The 18,432-nt window shown below is 41.5% G+C and overlaps 1 protein-coding gene across 5 annotated transcripts in view; it reads right to left on the reverse strand.

Moving 5' to 3' along the window:
- CCDC50 (coiled-coil domain containing 50) overlaps window positions 1–18,432 on the reverse strand; it is a 50,336-nt gene that overhangs the window by 10,496 nt on the left and 21,408 nt on the right. For 4 of the 5 annotated variants that reach the window (XR_011363599.1, XR_011363597.1, XR_011363598.1 and 1 more), the window contains exons 5-11: window positions 16,333–16,426; window positions 13,258–13,755; window positions 11,425–11,540; window positions 8,755–8,799; window positions 7,644–7,742; window positions 6,461–6,534; window positions 1,265–1,380 (exon numbers count right to left, since the gene is read on the reverse strand). Coding sequence is in view for 2 of the 5 variants with exons in the window: in XM_069974407.1 (XP_069830508.1) it covers window positions 1,265–1,380; window positions 6,461–6,534; window positions 7,644–7,742; window positions 8,755–8,799; window positions 11,425–11,540; window positions 13,258–13,755; window positions 16,333–16,426 (1,042 nt within the window). In the remaining 3 variants the exon portion in view is untranslated. The remainder of the gene's footprint in view (window positions 1–1,264; window positions 1,381–6,460; window positions 6,535–7,643; window positions 7,743–8,754; window positions 8,800–11,424; window positions 11,541–13,257; window positions 13,756–16,332; window positions 16,427–18,432) is intronic. The other variant, XM_069974409.1, reaches the window with a different exon arrangement.

An 18,432-nucleotide genomic window follows, 5' to 3' on the forward strand; every position in this document is an offset into this window, starting at 1 on the left:
GGACGGAGGTAAGAGGATTACCCCCGCCTATTGGTGCAAGTGATGGCTGCGGGGGTCCCGATCACTCAGTAACAGGAGCTTGTCCTGTCAATGAGTACCTTAAATGCCACGATCGCAGCTGCCTCTCATTATCCTCTGCTCCCGGGACACTGATGTCTGTGGGCCGCTCTCACTGTAGCGGTCCCGCACACATCAAACCCCTTCACAATCAGGAACGTATATACATACAGATTGCTGATGTGAAGGGGTTAACATTCAATGAGTTGGGGTAGAACCTCTGAGACCTTCACCACACCATTTCTTCCTCCCACCGAGAATGACTTTCTCTGCTTTAGACAACATCACAGAACAGAGGACAACAGCATCAGAACACCGCTCTCCTAATCTGATAGTGTTTTGATGCTGTTGTCCTCTGTTCTGTAATGTTGCCTTAAGCAGAAAAGGCCCCGAACCTGGAATGCAGACGTGCCAAGTACAGCTGCTTATGCTATTAAAGAGTTGTTCACCAAAAATCTCTCTTTCAAATCAACTGGTGCCAGAAAGTGCCACAGATGTGTAATTTACTTATATTCAAACATTTCCAGTCTTCCAGTACTTATCAGCTGCTGTACGTCCTGCAGGAAGTGGTGCATTCTCTCCAGTCTGACAGCGCTCTCTGCTGCCACCTCTGTCCATGTCAAGAACTGTCCAGAGCACAAGAGGTTTTCCATGGGGATTTGCTATTGCTCTGGACAGTTCCTGACATGGACAGAGGTGGCAGCAGAGAGCACTGTGTCAGACTGGAGAAAATGGACCACTTCCTGCAGGACATACAGCAGCTGATAAGTACTGGAAGACTTGAGATCTTTAAACAGAAGTAAAATTACAAATCTATAAAAGTTTCTGAGACCAGTTGATTTGAAGGAAAAATATTTTTGCCAGAGTACCCCTTTAAAGGTGTTATCTAGCTCTACAAAAACATGGCCACTTACTTCCAGGGATAGCAACACTCTTGTCTCCAGGTCAGGTGCAGTTAGCAGTTAAGCTCCATTCACTTCAATAGAACTAAGTTGCAAAACCTGCACCCAAACTGGAGACAAGAGCGGTGCTGTCTCTGGAAGCAAGGGGCCCTGTTTATGTAGCACTGGAGAATCCCTTTAACGTGACTGTTAGAAGCCGCAGTATTAGGTACAACCACATATACAGACGAGCCCTGGTGGCCGTTAGACATTGAAGGGGATGTGACATATTACACATAAAACCTATTTATCTACATTCTTCCCACCTTTATGGGAGGACTCGGACTTTGAACCAGGTCTTGGAGAGCTATGAGGGTTACGGTTCATGTAATCGGGTCCATGATCTTCACTGTGATCTTCATCCGGTGCTGGAGGGAGCGGCCTGCGGAATAAGGAGAAGCAGAAAGCAAAAAGTTCTGTCAGTCAATTTCATTAAACTTCCTCAGTTTCAAGATCTTAGCTTGGAGTCATTCATGGTTTACGGCCAATTGCTATAACCCCATCCGGTCATTCTGACTGACACACAGGTGTACAGGACACATGGACAAAATAAGGGGCGTTTCTGAGGTGAAAACTAAGGGGGACACTTACTATTGAGTATGAAACATGCAGTTTTGTTTGTTTTTTCCCCAGCCAAATAGGACTGAATTATCCAACTTTTAGAATATTCTCAGAATATTCATAAAACTTGCACAAGCATATTCCCCTGGTACTGACAAGACGTAGGCCTGCACCAGTTTGTGCAAATCCTGTAATATGCAAATATTTGGGTAAATACTCAAAAAAGGCAAACTAAAAAAAAAAAAAAAGTTGCATCTAAAAAATATTCGCCCATGGAATACTGGTTCATAAATCGAACTTACAATGTACAATGTCTGGGCTGGCACCATGCACCATAATACAGAAGGAAGTGAGAGCTCTAACAATCTGAAAATGACACAAACAAAAACGCAAAAATAACGGCCGGCACCTCACAAATAACTCGCCATTTATGTCAATACATTTTTCTCGTACATTATGGGTTATTTGTCAGGTGCAGTCCATTATTATCAGCTTGTCTCCCCATTGACAAGCAACTATTTTTGGGGAGGTTCCGCACATGTGTAATGTGTTCAAAAACCACTTGAAATGTAAAAGCGCTGGAAAGTATCCACTAAAATAGAGGCGGCTTGTGGAGCTGTTTTCTGAGGAGGATTTTATACATGTGGGTTTTTTTTTTTAACTGTAATATGCAAAAAATGTTCAGCGGAGCCTCAGTTATGAGTCTCAAAACACAGGACTAGCCAGATATCCCTCTATGCAAGGAGCTAGGAAAGGGGTGGCTCCTGTATGGAGACCAAACACCACCATATTAAGTGGCCCTATCAGTAAATATCCAACTCAATTACGAGTCTGATGATGATATGACTGGGGAAATACCAAAGCCAGATATCCATCCACATCCATCAAGGTCTGGCCCCTCATCAGTGTGGAGCAGGATTCTGGCTAGGTGGGAATAATGACTAGTAGACCAATATGGCAAACATATCACTGATCTCAGGGAGACCAGACAAAGAAGACACTGTCGACTGCCGGTTAAATACTGGCTGGAAAATACAATATGCAAAAAGGTCAGTGGAGCTGCAGTTACGAGTCCCAAAACACAGGACTAGCCAGATATCCCAAGGGATGGCTCCTGTACGGAGACCTTTTCACTTATTGTTTCTCAGGAAGCAATGCACCTAGGATTTCACTGCATTGAGCGCTTTGGATCCAGCGATGACAGTGTCTTCTTTGGCTGGTCTCCCTGAGATCAGTTATCTGTTTCCCGAATGGCTCTACTAGGCATTGCTTCCACCTAGCCAGAATCCTGCTCCACACTGATGAGGGGCAATGCCCACAAAACAGCTGTCTGTGGATGGATACCTGGCCTTGGGTATTTCCCTGGTCATATCAGACTCATAATTGGGTTGGATATTCCCTGAAGGGGACACTTTATGTTATGTAACGGTTATTGGTGGTCTCCATACAGCAGCCGCCCCTTTTCTTGGCCCTTCCCTGTAGGGATATCTGGCTAGCCCCATGTCTTGAGACTCATAAATGAGGCTTTGCGGACCCTTTTGCATATTTATGTTACCCAGGGGGCAATGCACCTAGGATTTCCCTATATTGGGTGCTTTAACCAGCAGCCAACAGTGTAGTCTTTGGCCGGTCTCCTTGAGATCAAAGATCTGTTTGCCGTATTTTTTTTTTAACTGTGTGAACAATGTTCCAGGTGCATCCATCATAGGACAAGACCAGGACACATTTTCATTGACTGTAATGCAGGTTCCCATCATATAACAAGCACAATTCATGGAAACCTTGAGGAACTAATACAGAAAGCAGCCAGTAGTAGATTTGATCAGTCACAAACCACACTGACATTTCTGTATTGGAGCAAACCATGTAAATTTTTCAAATACTAAAGGAGTAGTTAAAAAAATTTAATTTACTTCCATTAGAAAGTCTCCAGTCTTCCAGTACTTATCAGCTGCTGTATGTCCTGCGGGAAGTGGTGTATTCCTTCCAGTCTGGAGAGCAAGAGAGGCTTTCTATGGGGATTTGCTGCTGCTCTGGACAGTTCCTGACATGGACAGAGGTGGCAGCAGAGAGCACTGTCAGGTAGGAAAGAATACACCACTTCCTGCAGGACATACAGCAGCTGATAAGTACCGGAAGACTGGAGAATTTTTAGTAGTAAATTACAAATCTCTGGCAGCAGTTGATTTAAAAGAAATATTTTGTTCGGTGAACAACCCATTTAATTCTTTATATGTTCAAAGGATAATCTCACCTGCTTTTACTAAGCTATTGAGTCCTTCCGACCAGAAATATGAACAAACTACAACAACTATTACAATAGGACCAATATCTAGGCCGCACTGGTGACATTGTGGACAATAAACAGCTCCAAAGTTCACATTTTTATCTCCACAAACAGAGATTTATCAGAACTAAGTACAAGCCGAGAATCCGTCTGTAGGAACAAGGCGCCAAACTCAAATGGGATTAAGAACAAATAAATACCGGCAACTCTGGACTAGTGATGTCACGATACCAGAATTTTGAGTTCGATACCAATACTTAATTTTTTATTTCGATACTCGATACCAATTCGATACCCAAGTATGAGAAAAAGCTACACCCCCAACTGTTTTTATGCTGTTATGGTCTTCAGGTCGGCACTATTATGGTGACAGCAGGTTATGGGCTTTTTATTTGATTTTACTATCTTAGAAATAGTTTACATTTTTTTTAAATAAAAGAGCTTAAAAAGTTGTCCTACTCTGACTACTGTGACTACTCTAACCTCTCATGTTTTGCCCTGTATGGCTGTGGTGTGCGGGATTATTTTCTGCACTGTGATCTGCAGTTTTATTTGGTATCATGTTTGTATATATGTGACCTTTTGATCACTTAATGAATTTTTTTGGGGGGTGACCAAAAATCATAGTAAAAATATAGTAACCTATATGTAGCTATCCCTCTCGTAGGTAGCCCACAGAGTAGTCAGCTCCCTGTAGTAAGCACCCCCTCTATAGTCAATCCCCCTGTAGTGCTGCAGACTGGAGAGGCGATTCTGCTGAGGGTTGTAGTACATCAGACAGGAAGTATTCACAATGCTGGGAGTGATGGTGCTTGTAATATTCTGTTAGTTAAGATCCAGATGTCTACAGGTTAGAATGGTGGGAATGTTAGTGTCCCAAGCAGGACTGATTATCTGCTGAGACTTGTGGTGCCCCCCAGCAGAGGAGACCCCTTTAATAACATGTCAGGTAGAAGAGGTTAAAAAAAAAAAAGAGAAAAAGAACAAAGTGGGCCCCACAGGTATACACAATAATAAGAAAGGGTGCTACCGTGTACCCTATACACTAATACCAATGGAACAAAACAAAAAATGACAGAAATATAGGATATATAAATCACAGTGCACACCAATGAAATGTAATTAAAATAGCTTCATTAAGCCGGCTAATGGTGCGTTTACACAGACAGATTTATCTGACAGATTTTTGAAGCCAAAGCCAGAAACAGACTATAAACAGGAGACGGGTCATAAAGGAAAGACTAAGATTTCTCCTCTTTTCAAATCCATTCCTGGCTTTGGCTTCCAGAATCTGTCAGATAAATCTCTGTGTGCAGGCACCATTACAAAAGAAATGATAAAAGCAATTAAAATGGTATGAACGGCAGCAGCCTCATAAATCAGGCCGTGCTACACTACTACAAGTCTTGCCACATGCAAGCCTTTACCTAAGAGGACGATAGAGCAAATAGTCAGAAAATGCATAATGGTATATAGCAAAAAAATTCAAATGATATCACATGCAATACTGACAAAATCCCACCTGCTAAATCTATGTCCCCATGTAGTAGTGGAGGAAAAAACTGCACGGGTATCGCCACCACGTCCTGACGAAGCCATAATATGGTGGCGATACCCTAGAGTTTTTCCTCCACTACTACATGGGGACATAGACTTAGCAGGTGGGATTTTGTCAGTATTGCATGTGATATCATTAGAATTTTTTTGCTATATACCATTATGCATTTTCCGACGATTTGCTCTATCGTCCTCTTAGGTAAAGGCTTGCATGTGGCAAGACTTGTAGTAGTGTAGCACAGCCTGCATTATGAGGCTGCTGCCGTTCATACTATTTTAATTGCTTTTATCAGGTAGGAGAGATCATATATAGGGGAGGTGGGAAGGGTGGCATAATGCTGTCAGGATGGCCCTGGCCCGTCTTCCTGCTCTGATGAATCTTGGACACACACACCAGAGTCCTTGCCGGCAGAATGGAGAAAGGAGGCTATCATTGCAGGAGCCGATAGGGTTAAAGACCACAACACAAGACATGTGTGCCTTATCATCCCCTGCACTGATAACCTCCATTCTGAGGCTGCGGGGAAGCTGCGGGACCCTGGTGTGTGTGTGTGTCCGAGGGTCATCACTACAACAAGACTGTCCCTCCACCCGCGGACCCCCTCACCCTGCAGCAGGCTGCAGTCATTAGCGGAGGGGATCTGCTACACATAGTAGCCGACCCCCACTGCTTCTGGAACGGGTCAGATGCTGCTGTCAGTGGGACAGCGTCAGCTACAGCTACATAGGCGGCACATGCGATCGCTATGTGCCGGCTATAGCTTATCACTGCTGTGAGCGGAGGGAGGGGAGGGACGGAGGTGGTGACACCAGGGGGCAGCACCCAGAGAACATGGCCAGCGCTCAGTTAGCCGCCGGCCATGTTCTCTGCTTTCGATACCAGGAAATCCTGGTACCGAACCGTATTTTTGCCCGAAATATCGATAGTAGTATCGATATTTCGGTGCATCGTGCATCCCTACTCTGGACACCTCCTACTCTTCTGCTTTGCTATTCTTCACACAGTCTTCTCTAATATATGGCAATTTATAACAGAAATCAGTTTTTTTCTATTTACCTATAGGGTTTATCACTCCGGGAGCGGTGTTGTTCTTCTCTGGATCGTGGTCTGCCATGATCATAGGAATTCAACTAAAGCAAAGAATAATTGTTAATCCACATACAGAGAAAGAAAAAAAATGGGAGGACTAAATGCCAAGATATGAAACCAGCACTGAGAGTTACAATGCAACTTTACTACTCTAACACTCTCCTCTTATCTATCGGCATGGTGCGGATTGAAGAGGCAGTATTGTCTGTGCCTCTGGAGTGGAGATAGTGGTTCAGGTGGAGCTACTGGTCCATATACTTCACCTCTACATAAGGCCTTATTCACACGCCCTGTAAAGTGGTCTGTTATTGCGGATCCGCAGTCATGATTCAACTTAGAGCACATTGATATAGACACACCATCAGTTTTATGGATCAATTTTGATCCATAATATGCTCTGTACAAAAAAAAAAAAACTGTCCTAGTGAAGCATGGATCAGCCCATAGGACTCTACAGGATATGTGATTTTTACGGATGATCATCTGTGATGTTGATAAAAATCACGGATGAAAACATGTTCAACTTTATTACTAGTACTGTTCACATTTTACGGAAATGGATGCACTGACTGATGCAAATATGGATGATTTTCCATGGATCACAGAGAAAGAAAAAAAAATAGTAGGAAGTTTTGTGACCCAGAAAAATCACTGAACCTGTGAAAGAGGCCAAAGAGCGGACTCTAAAACCCACCTGGTGGAGCTCTATTAGACATCAGAGCTTCCCAGGTGATGGCGCTGGGCCTGGAGGAGCCGACACCAGTGAGTGATGCTGCTGATATCGTGAAGTTGGCCAGGTATAGTCAGTGGCTGGACGGCCTGGGATTTATTATATGTGCACAGTGTTGCCTATCTCGTATATGTTTTTCCTTGCATGGCTAAATGAAGCTGAAGTTTATTGAGTGCCCACACAATATTGCGATCCCAGTGAGTGAGTAACACCCAGATACTGCCTAAGCACAGGGACCATATACTCATAAATATAAATCAGGGGTGTCACACTCGCTGGGCAGCCAATGCTTTAGGTCTCCAGGCATGATGGGATTGTAGTTTTGCAGCAGCTAGAGGACCACGAGCGTGACACTTGTGCTATAGATAGTCTTACAAATATGGCTGTTTAAGAAGAACTCCGATCTCATTTCACTCCTACCTCCCTCTCATCTGGCCTTTTTCGGTCGGCCATCTTTTCCCGTCCTTTAGACTTCTTATAGGATTGTTGCTCTTTCTCCATAATCCACCGAGCCAGTTCCTAGAGAGTTGTACAAAACAGATTTTCCCATTATAAGATCTTTGGCACAATTCATATCATATTACAGAGCGTCCATAAGCGGCTACTTGAACAAGTGAACTCCTACTGGGCAACTACAGACAGGCATCTTACAGGAAATGTTGTTTAAAGGCAAAAAAAAAAACTTTTTTTTTTTTTTTTTTTTTTTTTTATCAACTGGTGTCAAAAAGTTAACAGCTGCTGTATGACCTGCAGGAAGTGATGTATTCTCTCCAGTCGGACACAGTACTCTCTGCTGCCACCTCTGTCCATGTCAGGAACTGTCCAGAGCAGGAGAGGTTTTCTATGGGGATTTGCTGCTGCTCTAGACAGTTCCTGACATGGACAGAGGTGGCAGCAGAGAGTACTGTGTCCGACGTCAGAGAACACACCCCTTCCTGCAAGACATACAGCAGCTAACTGGAACAGGAAAACTTGAGAAATAGAAGTAAATTACAAAATCCATATTAAACTTCCTGAAACCAGTTGATATGAAAGAAAGATTTTCGCTGGAGTACCACTTTAAAGGGTAATGTCATAATCCTATTAAGCACAACATGCAAATGGCTACTATTTTACCCATGAACGGTCATACATTGTTTAAACAGAGCAGAACAGCAGCAGTTGTTTGCACTTAAGTGGCCGGAAATAATTGGCACGTCAATTATTTTCATGGTCATACCAAATACAGTGTGAGAACGGCCGTTGAGTTCAATGCAGTACATTATTTTAAGGCAAGTATGGCTGTTATTTCAATAGCCAACAAAGGCCGTTCTTGTCTTAAAAAATACACTGTGTAAACATAGCCTAAAAGAGGTGTTAAAAAAAGATGTCTTGTAAACATGACATCATCTCTTTATACAATCGCCCAATGATCAGCAGATCGATGGGGGGGTCCAGCTCACAAAACCACCAACAATTAGTAGGGAAGGTTTCATCCTCCAATTCAGACACTTATTTTTTGCTTCTTAGTCATATTACATTCAATTCCCACCTCATCTTGTGCCAATTGTGCCGCTCTGTAATCCTCAGCATTCACCTAGGAAAGAAAAAAAGGGATCACATTTTATTTAAGACACAAAATATCCCAAATTACTACTACTACTACAACAGGTTTTTCCCCTTTAAAAACAACCCCCCCCCCCCCCCAAAAAAAAAAAAAAAAAAAAAGCTGAAAAACATGGGTTTTCAGGACTTCTGAAATCAGCTGGCATCTAATCTACAATAATGACCGATTAAGTTAATTCTCATTGTCCATCTCCTCTTCCTTTAGATCTATGGATATGACCCCTGACAGTGAACCACAGCACAGTGCCACCAGCTGTAAAGCAGACATCTGGGGTGGGGGGGATTTATTAAGACCTGTATGCCAGTTTTTGGGTGTAAAAAGAAATATCGAAAGTCTCATTGTGCGCCGGAGTTTTAGACGTTTATGTGTTCTAGGCCCAATTGTACCTTGTTTGGCAGGGGTGCAGTTTTGGTACAAAACTGGTGGTTTAATGTATGGAGTTCTTAGAAATTTATTATAGGTGACTTTAAAAAGTTGTCTTAGTATTCTAAGTAGAGACTGGGTACAAGTGGCAGCCACATAGGTCTGCTCTTTTCTTAATGTTTTTTTTTAAAGGAATAGTGTTGCTTCTTTTTTTTTTCTTTTTTTAAATGTAATTATAAAAAAAATAAGTGATTTAGTATTTTTTATTTTTTCCTTGGCATGTGGCATCAGTATTTTAAAACACTGATGTCTGTACAGGGGGCTGCCTCGTTGAATAGTGTCTGTGTATAGTGTCATTGCACGACACCTACAGTACACAGACGCTGTACGGCACCCACACAGAGTTGAAGTGAACGGACAGAGTCTTTCATAAGCTGTGTGCTACACGTGTACAAAGACATGTGCAGTACACAGCTGTGGGAGGGTGGTGGTGCCATTGTAAAGAAGCCTGCACCCTTTACTGTGGAAAGTAATGTGTGCAGCCAGATGTTACCTGAGCTGCAGTGTCCGTGCGCACACAGCTGATGCCTGTCACCTGGTAAGGATAGTGACATAGGAGAAGGGTTGGTGGGTAAGGAAAGTGACATAGGAGAAGGGTTGGTAGGTAAGGATAGTGATATAGGAGAAGGGTTGGTAGGTAAGGATAGTGACATAGGAGAAGGTTTGGTAGGTAAGGATAGTGACACAGGAGAAGGGTTGGTAGGTAAGGATAGTGACATAGGGGAAGGTTTGGTAGGTAAGGATAGGGACATAGGAGAAGGGTTGGTAGGTAAGGATAGTGACATAGGAGAAGGGTTGGTAATATGGGAAATTATTTAGCTTTACTAGATAAGGGGTTTAAACAATGGAGACTGCACATTTTGGGAATAAGGAATCCTCTATCTAAGTATTGTATCGGCAGTTCTGTGTTAGCAAAGACTTAAGAAAAGCCACTAGTGCAGCAAACTCAACGCACATTTGTGGAGACGCTACAGTATTGCAATGGACGTCCTATGTCTCTGAGCACAGCACCAATGCACAATATTAGGTGGTTTGCTCCTCACAAATATTGTACATCTTCCTCTAGTGGAGTTAACAAACAAAGAGGGAGAATTAAATGATTTACCATCACTTATTGAGGGAAAACTGAACAGTTTGAAGCAATCCCAGACATCAGGCAGCCCAGGACACATCACAGAGGCCCCGGGCTGCCTGAACGACAGCTCAGCTCCCTGTGATCTCGCTGAACCACCAATGAGAGATGCCAGCAGCATATAAATGCTGCAGTTTTGACAGCGGAATCTAAATGGTCAATTAGCCACCATTCTGAGAACCGGCTTACGGCAGCGCGGTACAGGGAGGGCTTGCGTCGTGAGCCTGTCTGTACCCTCTTCATGACAGTTTGACTGGTATATCCATTATCTGTCGTTAACCGGTTAAGGCTATGCTCACACACAGCAATGGAGGACATTTACTAAGGGAGTGTAATGTGTGCGACTAATGTGGGTCGGTGTTTATTGTGTTCCAATATCTTGCGTGTGATTTATGGAAAAGTCACACTGTCATAGTAAAAAGTCCTAAAAAAAAAAAAAGTTGCAAATAAATTCCCCTGGTACCGACCAGGCGCAGGCCTTCGCCGGTTTTTGCAACTAGAAAGTCGCAAATTATAAATTGGATGCAAATCCCGGATTATGTGAATTTTTGGGTGAATACTCAAAACAGTGAGATAATAAAAAGTTGCATAAAAAATAATAAATTAACTCGTAGGATGCTGGTTCATATATAGAAATTAGACAAAAAAAAAAAATGGGTGAAAAATCCAATTATTCACCTAAAATTTTCCCCAATGTGTGAACAGGTGAAAAAAAGAAAAACAAAAATACTTTTTTTTTTGCAAAAGCAGGTGGCAAATAGTGAGTGTGTTCATGGTTTGGACGGTTGTAATTAATCATGGATGTTATTCTATACGGTATGTGCACTGCCGGTCAATTTAGCATTGACATATGAAGTGATTATATTGAGAATACGGCTGTATTATGGTATTATTTTACTGTGTGTGAACAATAGACAATGTCTTCTCAGTAAACTCTGCATAGTACAACAGTACAAGAAAATATAAGAAACTTTGTGACTCCTTATCAGACGGAGAAGAAAAAGAAAAAAAGATATCATCCTAATATTAGTCGACGTTACCCTTATCTCTTCTTCCTGAAGTCTCCTGGCAATTTCGGCATCCCGCACGTCTCGATTCTTACCACCTGGCCCATGTTTAGCCTGAGGGCTCTCTCTGTGTCCTTTTGAGCGATGACCTAAATCACAATCATAATGGATCGGATCTGTTATAAAATGACATTATACTCCATATTATATACATAGATTTCTATTACAACTGTTTTACCCAATTTCACTGGTGTAGAATATTTATATTACAGCACAGGCAAAAAACGGGGAAAATACCTCGGCCAAGAGGCTCTAATGTGGTCTGGAGATTTATAAGGAATCAATGATATATCAGGATGTGATCAGGACCGTGGAAATGGGGCAAATCAGTTGCATTAATACAATACCATATAAAACCAAAAGAGTTGACGCACACATCATGCAAATCGAGTTGAGTTGATTAAAACATACAAAACTAAAAAGATAGAAAGGAAATGATGTCAAAAACCGAAAGTGTCCCTGACGTTATAACTTTCAAACCTAAATCAGCAGTAAATGTGATATTAAGCAAGTTTGTCATTTACATTCATTATTATTATTATTTTTTAGTTATCACGGAAAACACTGCACTTCCTGGTCATCTGTGCTAACAGAGAAAGCAGTCATGTGATTAATGGACACATTGAACTGTGATTCTCTGTACTGGACGGAACTTCATGTGTTTAGTCTGTTTTTTCAACCAGCACAAGAGACTGGACCTGGATACAGTAAGTATAGCTGTTATAAAGCAGCCTTCAGGAGACTGGACCTGGATACAGTAAGTATAGCTGTTATATAGCAGCCTTCAGGAGACTGGACCTGGATACAGTAAGTATAGCTGATATATAGCAGCCTTCAGGAGACTGGACCTGGATACAGTAAGTATAGCTGATATATAGCAGCCTTCAGGAGACTGGACCTGGATACAGTAAGTGTAGCTGTTATATAGCTGCCTTCAGGAGACTGGACCTGGATACAGTAAGTATAGCTGTTATATAGCTGCCTTCAGGAGACTGGACCTGGATACAGTAAGTATAGCTGTTATATAGCAGCCTTCAGGAGACTGGACCTGGATACAGTAAGTATAGCTGTTATATAGCTTCCTTCAGGAGACTGGACCTGGATACAGTAAGTATAGCTGTTATATAGCTGCCTTCAGGAGACTGGACCTGGATAGAGTAAGTATAGCTGTTATATAGCTGCCTTCAGGAGACTGGACCTGGATACAGTAAGTATAGCTGTTATATAGCTGCCTTCAGGAGACTGGACCTGGATAGAGTAAGTATAGCTGTTATATAGCAGCCTTCAGGAGACTGGACCTGGATACAGCAAGTATAGCGCTGCCCTCAGGAGACTGAACCTGGATACAGTAAGTATAGCTGGTATATAGCAGCCTTCAGGAGACTGGGCCTGGATACAGTAAGTATAGCTGGTATATAGCTGCCTTTAGGAGACTGGACCTGGATACAGTAAGTACAGCTGTTATTTAGCTTCCCGAGCCTGGACCGAGATTTCTGGTAAGTATAGGTGTTATATAGTTGCCTTGAGGAGACTGGGCCTGGATTTCTGTGTATAGCTTTGTTTTACAGTCAGATTTTAAAAAATGACTGTAAATTTCAAACTTGCTTTATATCAGATCTACTGTTGATTTAGACTTTGAAAGTTATAACGACAGAGACAGTTGAAGAATGCAGGCCTGAATGTCGGGTTTGAGCTTGTGATTCGATATATACACTTGGAATGAATTTGAAGACATTGATCGGGAAAGATGAAGTACACCACTACTGCAAATTACCACCACCATCACCACCACCAGTTTACTAATACCTGATTCTCTGTACTGCCTTTCATCTTGTGGAGAAGGTGTTCTCCGCCTGTGCCTCTCATGCTTGTGGTCACCCTCAGTACCTCTTTTGTGAGCTCTGGAATAAGAACTGTCCTGATGTTCTCTAACACCAGAATGTTTTGTGCTTAGGTCATGACTTTGAGACCTCACCCTTCGTTGTATGTTCTCAATAGGATTCGTTTCATCTGGGTTCTCATTGTCATGATCCTCATGTTTACTCTTTCTGGGAGGTGGTGGCCTTTCAGGTCTGTCTCTTTTGGCTGATGTCTTACTGATCTGATATTCATCCCTCGGTATGTCAGAGTTATCTCTGGGAATTGACCTTGGTTCGGCTGATCGTCCTCGTTTTCTATCGTCATCATATGGAGACCGCTCAGATTTAGGAGCTCCCCTTTCCCTCCGATTTCGCTCAGGCCTTTCATGCCTATGAGGTCTATCATATTCAGGTTTATAGTCTTTACGCCTACCCCTATGGTGGCCTGAGTAATGGAAGAATGCCATAAAGAAACAATTAGGTAAAATTCATGACGGCACATTACTGTACTTAAAGGGGTAGTTCACCAAAAATATTTTTCTTACAAATCAACTGGTCCCAGAAAGTACCAGAGATTTGTAATTTACTTCTATGAAAAAAAAATCTCAAGTCTTCCAGTACTTATTAGCTGCTGTATGTTCTTCAGGAAGTGGTGTATTCTCTAGAGTCTGACACAGTGCTCTCTGCTGCCACCTCTGTCCATATCAGGAACTGTCTAGAGCAGCAGCAAATCCCCATAGAAAAACGCTCTGCTCTCCAGACTAGAAAGAATACACCACTTCCTGCAGGACATACAGCAGTTGATAAGAACTGGACGGCTGGAGATTTTTTTTTTTATAGAAATAAATTACAAATCTCTGATTTAAAAGAAAAACTTTACTGGTGAACTTCCCCTTTTAAGTGTTGGTTGACTGTCACTTAAAAGGTGGATTACCCTCTCCGCAATAATGGCATATCCACATATTGCATAACTGCCTGATAGATGTTGGTTCTATAGGTGGGAACTATACCCATCTCTCGGCTGGAGCCCTACCCCAACCACATTCTACATGGTTGCTTTAGTGATAGTTAGCTAGCTTTCTGGACAGGCCAGCAGGTTGTTCCAAGCACCTGCATCTAGGAGGTGAACAATTCAACAAACATAACAAATACCAACACTAAAGTATTGCTGTAAGGGAAAGGATTTATGCGCTTAAGTAAAAATGGATTTAAAAAAATAAAATAAGCCTGGGTGCACGCTACTACTAGTGTTTTGATACGATTTTTTTTTTCTAATGGGAGTCAATGGAAAAGCAGATCAAAACGGATGCACACAAATGTGTAGTGTGAACCCAGCCTAAAAAGAAAAAAAGGGGAGGGAGGGCAGTGGGAATCTGGGGCATTTATAGGTGTGTTTATACAGAGAGATTTATCTGACAGATCTTTGAAGCCAAAGCCAGGAACAGACTATAAACAGGGAACAGTTCATAAAGGAAAGAATGAGATTTTTCTTCTCAAATTCATTCCTTGCTTTGGCTTCATAAATCTGTCAGGGAAATCTCTGTGTAAACGCTCCCTAAGTTTGTACGGTCTACAGATTAGTTTAGTAAATCATCTATGATCTTATTTCAAGTTTCTTTTAAATTAAATATTACAGCTAATAAAAATATATTGTCGTCATATAAAAAAATTAGACTTTAAAAGTCTAAGCTATAGAACGTGTGTGACTTCCTGTGTCATCAACAACTGACCGATGAGCATTAGGCCGTAGTATACAAGAAAAACCACATCACATCTGAACAGGAAATATATCACCTATTTATAATTTAAAGGGATTTTCCACATTTTAACACCATTTCCTTTTAGGTCAAACATTTTATGTTGATGTAATTATTACCTACTATTTGTATAAAGCTGAAAATGTCTTTCTCCAATATTTTTTATAAGAAAAGTCTGGCTATTAGGGTCCTTTTCCATCTGCTGATGTCCAGCCATCTTTGATAAAGCACTCACGATCACTGTATTGTTGGTGCAGCCATTAAGACTTATAGTTTACGCACAAAGATGTGCAACCAACAATAATATCTTTTAGCACTGAACAATATAAGCAGTGATCGGCCTATGAGCAGGCGTTTTCCCACTCAGCAGCTGAACGCTGTCACTTTTACACAGGCCGATTATAGGCCGGATGAGGGCCTATAATAGGAGCATTAGCGGCCAATAAACTTCCCGTGTAAAAGGGCCTTTACTTTAGGTATCAGCCACATGCCTGAAAATCTGCTGAAAACACACACAAATAGTAAATAAGTGTCATATACATTTTTCAACTATAAAATGTATAAGTACTCTGGTTGGTAAATGCAGATTTATTGTTAAAAGGGGTTGTCTGGTGTAAAATGATCAATATTGCTTCCAGGCTGTGAGGAACAGTACAGAACAGGGGTGTATACTTACCTGCCCGGTTCCTCTGCAGCGGCTTGTGCCCAGGGTGCTCTGTGTCTGCTGACGTGCCGTGCGGACAGAAAAGAACTGCTTAGTATAGACAGAATGGTCTCCTCCATATGTCCACCAAAGCATATAGCCATATGGTGGTCGTATGGGGGTTCATAATTTTGCCCAGTTTCTCTTCTGCCGCTTACATGTTTTTAGATAGATAGATAGACAGACAGACAGATGACTGATTGTTGTGTAGCTTCTCAACAGAACAATTTTCTAAGCTGAATAAGTACGGTAAACGCTAGCTATGAGAATGAGGAGCTGGAGGGTGCGCCATTAGATTGCTTCTCTGAGGGATTTCACTTTAAATGATACAAAACAATCTGCAATATTGCAAAATGCAGACACACGGGGCAAGGACTTACTGGGAAATGCTTGCATTATATATAATAGGTGCAAGGTCATGATAAAAATATATAAATAAAAGACGATATTCCATAGTGTCCATAGTCTTTAGAGCAGACAAAGGTCTTGTAACAGACAGAATTTTGCTTGGATTCCTATAATTTATATGATAAAATCTATATCTTACACACACACACTATACCTTCATGGTCTGGATAATAAGGTTCTTCTGGACTCTGTGCTGCATGTTTCTTTCTCCTTTTTTCTTCTTTTTCTTGCAGTATTCGAGCAATATCCTGAAAATGGAAACAGATTTGTCTAAGAAACCAATAATATTCATCCTCCTCATCACGACATGGGTCTTTAAACCTAGGTTCTACACTTGCCTAAGAGTCCAATGACCTAGTGATTTATTTGTTTTACCCTGTGTTATACTGAGGTCAGCAGCCGACCTTCCAGACAAAAGAATCTAGGTTTCTGCATCTAGAGAGAAATAGCGGGTGCAGGATCGGCACCTAACGGCAGAGCAACAAAGATTATAGACAGCTTGGTTACTACTACCTGTGGATTGCCTATACAGTGGTACCTTGGTTTAAGAGTAACTTGGTTTAAGAGCTCACAGTTTTTCAAAATTGTGACTTGGTTTAAGAGCATTGCTTTGGTGTAAGAGCTCCCTGTACTGGGTGGGAGGGCGAGTGGAGGAGGGGCAAGGCCTGCACAGTGTGGTCTACAGCCCTTTACTCTGACCCAGGAAGTCTCCCTCACCTTACAAATCATAGCAGATCCACTTCAGGCTGGGGCTTACATCAGGGGACAGGACTGTGGGGGTAATCTCTCCATAGCTGTAACCCCTCTCTCCCCTGACAGAGAGCGCTGCATGTATGTACCCACATCTGTCCTGCTCATTCCTTCATAGTCCCTGCAGTCTCTGTCAGACCTTGTGTTTCCCATCTTCTCTGTTACTGTACAGAAACTTATATCACAGATTCTGCTGTTACTGAATGCTTGTTTTACATTTTGTTCAGAATAATAAATCATTATTTTTGGGGTGTGGAACCAATTGTCTGCATATCAGTGATTTCTTGTGGGAAAATTTGCTTCGGTTTATGAGTGGATTTGGATTACAAGCATTGCCCCGGAACAAATTATGCTCGTCATCCAAGGCACCGCTGTAATTCAATTGGTCATCACAGGTGGGTACATGAAAAAATAGAAGCAGAAACTGACACTGAGATTAAAGTAGTATTATCCGTAATCATGTAGTGAGCATGTATATGGTGGTGCTCACTACTGACTGTATTACATAGAATCCAATGCAAAGAAAAGTAGAAAAAAGGTCCCAGAGGGCACCCACCATGGTGAGTGCCCTCTGGGACTTTTTTTCTACTTTTCTTTGCATTGGGTCATCACAGGTGGATGTTACAGGAGGGGTCATAAGCTAAATAGGAGTTAGGCCGGGTTCACTGTGTTTTTGCAATCTGTGTTTTCATCCGTTTTATGCTTAAAAAAAAAAAAACTGATGCATTTATTTTTAATTTATTATTTTTTCTACATACACAAAAACATGGTCGATAACAGTTTTGTGTACACAAAGAAAAAAAAAATATTTTGATCCGTTTCTTGTAATGAGGTCAATGGAAAATGAATAAAAAAAAACAGATTCACACAAAAGCATCTGTTTTTTCCATCTTTTTTTTTTCATTCGCTTTTTTCATAAAATGGATAGAACAGATTGCAAAAACGCAGTGTGAACCCAGCCTTATAGTGCTCAATTAATAATTCATATTGTAATATTTTATGCCAAATCTGAACTGCTGAAGTGCAGTGGTTGAATGTCCAGGTAACGAGTGCTCCCCATCACGGACTCAACCAATAATGAAACTCTTTATACTAACAGGGCTCCACTACTAGTATTTCCTACAGGCTATTCCATCAGCTGTTCACCTATTCTGGACCCTATCGGAAACACTTTGAGTCTGTCATCCTACTCGTCCATTCTACATAATGGGACTATAAAGTCTATTCTAATGGTGAGGGTGACCGGCCATATACCCCTCTAGCTGACACCTCTAATCTATCTCAATGTCACATAAAAATTTAGCATAAACTTTGGAAGAGACTTCTTATAATCATGTAGGCAAAGTTTTTTTTTTTTTTTTTTATTTATTAAAAACCTATTCCATAAGATCTTTAGTTTGTGTTTACCATATGTTTCTGCTGGACTATTACTTTAGGAAATCTAATGGATAAGAAATAACTAGAAATCCATCAAAACTGATTGCAAAAACGCAGTGTGGACCCA

The sequence above is a fragment of the Dendropsophus ebraccatus genome, chromosome 6 (assembly GCF_027789765.1).
Source record: "Dendropsophus ebraccatus isolate aDenEbr1 chromosome 6, aDenEbr1.pat, whole genome shotgun sequence".
NCBI classification, from domain to species: Eukaryota; Metazoa; Chordata; class Amphibia; order Anura; family Hylidae; genus Dendropsophus; species Dendropsophus ebraccatus.